Raw genomic sequence first — 10054 nt, 5'->3', positions numbered from 1 at the left:
GAGAGAGAGAGAGAGAGAGAGAGAGAGAGAGAGAGAGAGAGTGAGAGAGAGAGAGAGAAAGAGAGAGAAGAATTTGGCAAAGAAAAAGCATGATTGATAAAGGAAGACAATAAGAACTTTGAATAATAATAATAATAATAATAATAAAATAATAATAATAATAATAATAATAATAATAATAATAATAATAATAATAATAATAATAATAAAAATAATGATAATAAAAATAATAATATGATTCTTTTTTTGTCTTTCATCAGAAACTATCTCTGCGTTAAAATGCAGCAGAAACATATCGAAATACGTTAACTGAAATGAAATGTCTGCAAAAAGTGCGTAATAGAAAAAAAATGTTATCGATTAATATCTGAAAATATCAATTTAACAAACTTGGAATTCTATTTTACCGCGTGAAAAAGAAATGAGTCTATGTCAACTGAATGAATATGTGTTGCGTTTCACCGTGTTTTGCAAACTATTTTTTGATATTTTCCCCCGTTTTTTTTTATCAACTGGGATTTCCTATTCTCTAGAAAACTTGACCTGGACACATTGCGTTTCATTTCTGTAGGCGAAGGTATGGAGCTGAACCCGGAACCATGTGTTTGGGAGAGCAAACTTCCTACCACGCTGCGTTCATATCACCTAATCCATTACAGTTCTACTTGCAGAATGGAAGCAGTAACTATTAAACAATCATTATTTCAAACAACTTGCAATACTTCGACATTTAAAATGCATTTTATTAAGACGTTTTATTATCAAACACATGCTGTGTCCTTTCGGGCAATGAATACAAAGGCGATAAACATTACGTCATGATATTTGGCAAGATTAAAAATTCGAGTTTGAAGTTCAGGAATATGGAAGAAGGCGCCCAGAATATACATATCTAATATATTTTTATGGTCTTTGATAGTCCTGCGTAGCATCATTTCATTCTTTCTAAATATCATCCGCATCAAGAGAAACCGAGATTATAAATCAAACATTTTATGAGGAGAGACATTTCTCGGAGAAAATAATTACATTTTTTTTTCTTTTCTTTATAACAACTCTTCATGCATATGACTTAGCTGGTATTTATATTTTCTTTCTTCTCATATTAATCTTAATATTAATCTTAATATTAATCTTAATATTATATATATTTCATATGTCCTTCTACTTTTTGCGACCTAATATATTATATTATATATGACTTATCTTCAAACCGACGAGCAAAAGATGGAGAATACTGACAGAATTCATTAAAATATTAATAGAAAAAAATATAACAAAATTAAGAAATCATTATTGCCATCATCATCATGGTAGTCGTCGTCGTCGTCGTCGTCGTCGTCGTCGTCGACGTCGTCGTCGTCACCATCATCATCATCATCTGAACTGGCAGAATCGTTAGCGAAAAGTTTAGCGGCATTTCAACAGTCTTTACGTTCTGAGTTCAAATGCGGCTGAGATCGACGTTGCCTCTCGCGCTTTCGAAGTCGATAAAATAAATACCAGCTGAGTAATGGGGTCGATGTGTAAAAATTTGAGATCATCATCCTTATTATCTGCGAAAATTGTAAGAGTGGGCGGTACCTCTCTAGGTGCAGCCCTGTGAGTCGGTGAAGGGAAATTTGGGAGGGTGCTTGCACTTCGCTTTCAAGGAGATCTTGGACATTGGGATTCCTCGATTATCCTTAAAGGCCATATTACATCAGGAGGACTACAATCTCCTTTCTTTTTTAACCTTTGTATACTGTGTATATTTTCCTTCCTTTTATTGTATATCGTGTATATTTACTCATTTTTCTTTTTGTTATTTATTTATCCATTCATTTTATCATTTCATTTATAATTAAACCCCCATATTTTGTACCTGTCTTTGTATTTTCCTCTCATCCTTCACCTTGCTGGCAAATAAATGAAGTCGTCATTATTATTATTATTATTATTATTATTATTATTATTATTATTATTATTATTACTATTATTATTATTATTATTATTATTATTATTATTATTATTATTATTATTATTATTACTAGAGACCATTTTAATGCTATACGTTATTTTGATTTCATTTCATCTTTGAAGTTTTTTTTTAGTTTCTTTGCTTCTTGCTATTGCTGTTGTAGATGTTTCTATCATTAGCGTTAATGTTACGAGACATCAGTATAAATTACTAAGGATTCGAGGCGGCTTTGATTACTTCTAATTTATTATGCCTTGTCTTTGTTCAAGAGACATCTTGCAGACATATGTACATCTGTATGTGTGTGTGTGTGTGTGAAAGAGAGTAAAATCATAAGAATATATATGTATTTATCATATTTACATATTTGTTTATTCATTTCTTTACGCATTCATTCATAATACATTAGTACCTCGGTTTTCGAACAACTCGAATCGCGAATAAATCGTGCCTTATCTCCTGTCTTTCTCATTTTCATTTAATGCAGTAGTGCCTCGGTTTACGAGCGCCTCTGATCACGAATAAATCGTACTTTATCTATCTATATATATATACATATACATATATATATATATATATGTAGAGAGAGAGAGCAGGATTTATTCGCGATCAGAATTGTTCGAAAACCGATGTACTACCACATTATATGGAATTATTCCAGCCACTACTACGTATTTTTCAATAGAAATCAATAAGAAAATCATTCATCACGACGGCCACGATGGCTAGCAATTTAGGTGAAGGTTCTAAGTCGATCACATCGACCCCAGTGCGTAACTGGTACTTATTTCATTGACCCTGAAATGATGAAAGGCAAAGTCGACCTCGACGGAATTTGAACTCAGAACTTAAAGATTCGCTATTGTTGTATATTAAGAATTAATTAAGTGTTCAATAATATATTTACCCTAGAAACTGCAATATTACTGACTGAAGAATTTTATAACTCTTTTTTTACCTACCTCAGAAATAAATAGTTTCGAATTGTAAATTGACACGAAATAGGTTTATAACAGTATTAACTCTCTTACTGACTGAAAGCTTTCTGAAATGTGTCACTGTTTTGTTTTAACTTTTTCCTGTCAAATTCCAATCTCCCTGTCTCAATCTTTTTCCTTTTAATTAAACTGTCTATTGTTGTAATTGAGAATGAAGTATTTACGGCCATTTTTTCTTGGTGACGTGTGAGGAAAATATAAACTTTCACAAACCATATTTTCCATTTCATTGCATATATGAACTCCATGAGTAAATTAAATGTATTCAATGTATTTTGGTTTCTCTCTTTATATATATATATTACTTGAAAATCACCGCCCGTGTATTTATAAGGGAAATCGGTAAATTATGACGTCATAGTAGAAATGTATCGAAATTTTCAAACGAAATTTAGAGCAAATGAAATGTCTCAAGAATATTACTTCCCTTTGGTTTTCTGTGTTGAAATTTATGACTGATACGACGTCATAATAGAACATTTTTCAACTTCTATAATTTATGTTTCATGAAATCATTGAACTAGCGTGTGGCAGACAGACGGACGCGCGGACGGACAGAGAACTACGTTTTATATTAATATAGATAAAATTCGCTTGCTATGCTGTGCTGGGAAACATTTATAGAATTGATTTACTTCCTGCAAAAGGTTGCATGAATGGGTCTAATGACAACTAATCAACGAACTTTAACCAGTCCTCTAGTATAATATAAAACTTCGTTTAACTTTAATCCTTAGTTACTGTTACTTAATTTATCGACCCCGAAAGGATAAAAGGTGAAGTCGACCTCGACGGAATTCGAACTCAGAATGTAGCAACAGACGAAATACCGCTAAGCATTTCTACCAGCTCACCGCCTTATTTTTACCGTTACCTTATACTACGAGTTATAAGTACCATGAATACGGTCTTTACTGCTAAAAAAACGCGAACGTTACAAAGTTGCACTCAACTTTGCCAGACATTTTCGGTTTTTTTTTAACATCTACTTCTGAAGTTGGTTGAGTGGAATTCTCTTTCAAATTAAAACTTCGGATATTTTAATTTATATTTTAGACGTGGATTTTATTTTGAAATTATTTTTCTCTTAGTTAAAAAAAAAACGTTGAATATTGGTAGAAATTGTAGGCATTTTATTTTTTTTTTATTTTTAGCAAATACTAGACACAGGTTAAAATTATAGATAATTTAATCGACTGTTTTTTCGTCTTCAGATTAAGCTAAGTTCTGAAAGTATATACTCATATACATACGCATTTGTGAACATATGTGCTAACTCACATGCTTGCATACACGAGTCGTGTAATTATGTCCATTATATATATAAATATACACATACATACATACATACATACATATATAATACATACATACTCACAAACACACACGTACACACACACATATGCACACATACATACATATACACACAGACACACACACACACACACAATTGTATGATGTAGGTACTGAAACAATTTATGTACTGAATTCGCCCGAACATGGTATGTGGAATCAATAAAAAAAAATCTCATGCCTCCGATAATAGCAGCACTGTGGTTGATTGGCTAAAGAGTTCACGTTGCGGTTGCGAGTTCTCGGGTTCGATCCTACTGAGTGACAACCTTAGCAAATCAACTTCTATAAAGTCAGATCAATCCATACTTTATGTGTGGAATTGATCAGACAGAAGCAGTATAGAAGAACTTATAGTGGATTTCAGTTCCAATTTAAAAGGTGCCACCTTGTTGCAAGCTATATCACGCTGATTCTGCTTGAAAATTGTAATTGAAAGAAGTCCGTCGTATATATGCTTGTGTATGTGTCTTTGTGCCTGATTTTGTTCTCCACTACCGATTGTCAACCGTTGTTGGTGTGTTTATGAGCCTGTAATGTAGCGGTTCAGCAAAAGAGCCCGATAGAATAAGTATGAGACTTAACAAAAAAAAATTAAACATTGCTGTCAATTCATTGGACTAGAAATTTCTGAAAGCGGCGCCCCACCATGGTCGCAGTCTATTGACTGAAAGAATTAAACGATAAAGGTTATATACATACGTACACACACACGTACACACGCACGTACATAAGAAACGGTAAGAATGGTTGCTCTATAATTATGTTTGTGTGTTTATGGCAACTTATATAGAAAAATAATTTTGCATTGAACTGAATAATTACTGAATACTTTTATTAGAGTACAAGGAAAAGAGATACTAGCTTCAAAGTTTCGGCTTGCCCGTCGTCATCTTAACAATTTCCCTCGTGTTATATACTTGTATGCTTTTGTTCACACGTATTTTTATTTTCTTTTTTTTTTCTTCTCTTTCTTCAGGTTCGACAAACTCTCCGCATGAAGTTGAAATGCTGTCAAAACTCAAACAGCCGAACCACGGCCACGCGCTGTTCGAGAATCTCGTCACTGAGTTTACAAAAACAGGCGATGACCATCAACCTAGCTGTGCAGCAGGAGCTACTGTACGACCAAAAACTCAACGGGACAAAGGAGATGTTTTCCATGTCAGACGATTTCAGCGCGGATAAGCAATTAACGCCGGAAGAAGAAGAAACACGCAATTTCATGGATACTGGTGTTTAGTTTTTCAACGAGGGAAAACGGGACAGAGAAAGAAAATAGAAATGTCTGTCGTGTTGGTTTGTGTCGTTGTTGTTAACGCTGTAATGGCTATGAGTTGTGGTTGTGGTTGTGGGAGTGATTTAAAGAGGAAGAGGGTGAGAAAAAGGAAGAAGAAAATGGTGATGGAAAAAAGAAACGAAGTAAAAAGGAAACAAGATAACGGTGAAGAGAAAATTTTGATATGTGAGAAACATTTTAAAGACAAAAACGCTAAAGTTTGTTTTTTAGATTATAAAAAAGATCAACAACAGAAAAAAAGAAACAGTAACAAAAAAAAAACCCTAAAATAACAACGTGGTCCTTAAGATCTGAGACTAGATTAATTCGGAACAATAAAATGAGACAAATTTGAATAATAATAATAATAATAATAATAATAATAATGATAAAAATGATGATGTTGAGGATGATGATGACATAATGTTGTTAAGATGGATTTATGAAAAAAGGGAATACTTGAAACAATTTAAAATTAAAATTTCATCAACAACAATAAAAAAAAAAGGGAAATTAAATGTATTATACACAAATAACAAGACTTTGAGAGTAAACAATGATAAACTGGTTGGTTTATATTAAAATACCCGCAGAAGCTGAAGTGAAAGAAACCAAAACAAAACAAAACGAACAAAAAACAATACAAACAACGCAGAACAAGCGAATCCTGTTTATTTGGCTTATTGTGAAATAACGTGACAATATAATTTTGCATTGGCACACTTTTCGTTTTTGGTCTTTGGTTATATGTTTAATATATTATTCCGAGGCAGCCTATTGTTTGTAGGCCGAATCGGTATTGGTTGTTTGCGTATATCTAAATATGTAATATATAAATACGTATGTATCCATGTCTGTGTGTATATATATATATATATATATATATATATATATATATATATATATATATATATATATATATATATATATATATATATATATATATATATATATACGTATTAGGTATTTATATACACAAATATACAAATACAGACATGCACACACACACACATATATGTATGCATATATATATATATATATATATATATACACAGATACACTCGCACACACACTCCCACACACGTACACATACATACAAGCACATCTGGAAGGCAGAACGAAGCAGGAGAGTTTGTTCATAAGAAAATATTTAGGTCATAAATATTTTTTGATATTTTATAAACAAACACTCTTGTGTTGTTTTTTTTGGTTTTTGTTTTTTTTGCTTTCTCTGTGTATTCTGTAAAGTATCCAGCGTTAGCGTCCAACCAAATGAAAATCGTACTGAACACTGTGATATGACTCCACTTCACATTTTCCCTTTCGATGTGCAGGAATACACACGGAATTCTAAATAATGGTTCTTTTCTTTGAAGTTGGAACGCAAATCATTTTCTCTCTCTCTCTCTCTCTCTTTTTCTCTCTCTCTCACTTTCTGTCTGTCTGTCTGTTTGTCTGTGTCTCTCTCTCACTCTCTGTATATTGTAATTTCTACTGCATCATACTCAGCTGTGCTGGCTGACAGAAGAGATTAGGTACCACAGTATGAAGTCTTTTGACATGGTTTTTCATTCTTCCAACTGAAAGGCTCACCTTTTCACAGGTTGCGCACGTTCTGTTAGGAACAATAACCATATCACAATTTAAAAGGGGTCGATTCCTGTGAGTTTTCTAATGGTTGACTAGGCCCGCATGGCTCAAGCATTTTCTCCCACAAATCACACACATAAAAAGCAACACTTTCTTTTGTTATAAGTTCATTTCTTTCTCCCTTTCTTTCTTTCTTTCTTTCTTTCTCCCTCCCTCCGTTCTTTCTTTCTTTCACCCTCCCTCTCTTTCTTTCTTCCTCTCTTTCTTTCTTTCTTCTTTTCTTTCTTTCTTCGTTTCTTTCTTTCTTCATTTCTTCATTTTTTTCTCGCTTCCTGCCTTCATTTCTTCAATTCTTTCTTTCTTCCTTCCTTCATTTCTTCATCTCTTCCTTCCTTCCTTCCTTTCTTCCTTCATTTCTTTCTTTCTTCCTTCATTGTTTCCTTCTTTCCTTCCTTCCTTCCTTCCTTTCTTTCTTTCTTTTTTTCTGTTCGACTAAAAGCAGTAAGCTAAGAGCACTAGATTCATTGGAAGAAAGCAAGCGAATGTATACGAAAACAATGGACGAAAAAAAAAACCGAAGAAATGGTACACAATTACAAATACAAACAAGCGGACATTAACAACAGGTGTCTTTCGACTAAGGACGAATCAAATTAAGCTGGCGTGTGTGGAAGTAAAGCCTCACGGCAGAGACATAACAGGTGAAAGTCATAGGAAGGAATATAAGAGATGCTACACGGATGGTAGTCGAACCAAGACAGAGAGGTCACGCTTGGTGGAATAATGGTCACATGGAAGGAGAGGAGAGAGGTAGGGGCAGAGAGATTGAAGAATTAGGGAGGAATGAGAAAGAGAGAAAAATACTACTCACACACATATACATACATAGCTACATATATACGTATGTACGTATATAAATGCATTATGCTTTTATATATATATATATCTTACATGGTTAATAGTCATATATATATATGTGTGTGTGTGTGTGTGTGTTAAGGTAAGATCCAAGGGACAAGGTGTAGGAAGTTAGTAAGCCTCAAGCAGTCCGTTGGAGGTAAAAAAAAATTAATTTTCAGGAACGACAGTGGTCTTTTGACGTAGAAGGTTGTGAATTTTTGCCATATATAAATATGTGTGTGTGTGTGTGTGTGTATATATATGTATGTATGTATGTGTATGTATGTATGTATGTATATGTATGTATGAGCTAGGGCATATACAAATGTATACATATGTGGATAAATCGGCATAGAAACATAGAGCAACATATATTTACAAATATGTAACTTTATATATGTGTAAATATATATCTATGTACACACATACACACATACACACAGGCATATAAATGTGTGTATGTTACAGTGAATTTGTAGGTGTGAGTGAATTTGTGTATGTCCGTGTGCATGGGAGACCGGATTAAATGATTATGACACCTCTCTGAAGCAATTTCGCTTACGTAGTCTTTCAAGTGCGTAAACAAAACTCATTTATCTTTTACCGTTCTTTGAATGAGTTGGAAAGAATTTGCATGGCAACATCTGAATGGAACACTGTTGTATATTTAATCGTTTGAAAATTGTTACACACGGCATCACATAAGTTGCATCCTACAGTAGCTGACACCTTCCGATATTACCTATTATATATTTGTAACCTTTATAGCATTGAGGAATAGATAAGTATATTGACATCAAACTATGAACACTGGAAAATGATACGCAGATGTGAAATCTTAAGCAATAACAATATCCAAAAACTGATTGGTATCCGCATTGATGCCAATCTTCTTTAGAAAAATATATATCAAATGACTCGTTGAGGTTCCGAAACTTAATGTAAATGCTTCAAATGTTGAACTATGCACAGGAGAAACATTCCTTTTTAAACAACTATTAACTGAACCAAACTTGATTCTGTATATCTATATAATATGGCGACAATGCTTAAATGAAACCCAGTAAAGAAATACGTTTGGTTATGAGGATGTGAGCAAGCGAGAATGAGTGGCCAAATTAAGTATTATTTTTATCCCATACATTTTAGGTCATTTTTCTATAATTCGTCTTTTTTGTTTTATTTCTCTTTTTGCTGTTTGCTGTTTTTGCGTTCGTGATTTTTCCAAACAGCTTTACTCTACATGCCATTCTGAAATCTCAATGATAGTGCCACGTTATTGCTAGCTATCTAATATTTTCTTTTATCATTGACAATATTTCATCTTTCTGAATATGGCTAGAACATTTAGACCGTTACTATATATATACATATATAACTACATGTATACATACATATACACAAACACACACACATATATACTTATGTATGCATATATACACACACATATATAACTATATACAAGCATACTCGCATACACACACACATAAATATATATGTACATATATACATACGTACATGCACACACACACACACATACACACACACACATACACACATAAACACACACACACATATATATATATATATATACTGTATCTGGCCACTTAGAGTAAAGTACTGAAAGACAAGTTTGAAAGTGAGTAAACTGTTTAATCTATAATCGTTAGTCCGACAAAATATATCTTGTTTCACGTATTCCTTTTGGGAGGCTCAGACTATGGATTAAATATCATACATGTCGCATGACCAAATAGATATTAGTAACTTGAATCTAATTTCCTTTATGCTGATAGATAGATAGATAGATAGATAGATAGATAGATAGATAGATAGATAGATATATAGATAGATAGATAGATAGATAGATAGATAGATAGATAGATAATAGATAGATAGATAGATAGATAGATATAGATATATACATATATAAAATATATATATAGATATATAAATATATTATATCAATATATA

The 10054-nt window shown here is 32.7% G+C and overlaps 1 protein-coding gene across 1 annotated transcript in view; it reads left to right on the top strand.

Moving 5' to 3' along the window:
- The window catches only part of LOC106870026 (corticotropin-releasing factor receptor 2), a 121339-nt gene extending 115022 nt beyond the window's left edge, over positions 1-6317 (top strand). The window contains exon 12 of the mRNA XM_014915991.2: positions 5291-6317. Within this exon, the coding sequence (XP_014771477.1) occupies positions 5291-5554 (264 nt within the window). The 3' untranslated portion in view covers positions 5555-6317. The remainder of the gene's footprint in view (positions 1-5290) is intronic.
- The last annotated feature ends 3737 nt before the right edge of the window (positions 6318-10054 follow it).

The sequence above is a fragment of the Octopus bimaculoides genome, chromosome 18 (assembly GCF_001194135.2).
Source record: "Octopus bimaculoides isolate UCB-OBI-ISO-001 chromosome 18, ASM119413v2, whole genome shotgun sequence".
Taxonomy (NCBI): Eukaryota; Metazoa; Mollusca; class Cephalopoda; order Octopoda; family Octopodidae; genus Octopus; species Octopus bimaculoides.
The sequence above is the reverse complement of the archived record's forward strand: the minus strand, read 5'-3'. Positions and strand labels throughout refer to the sequence as shown.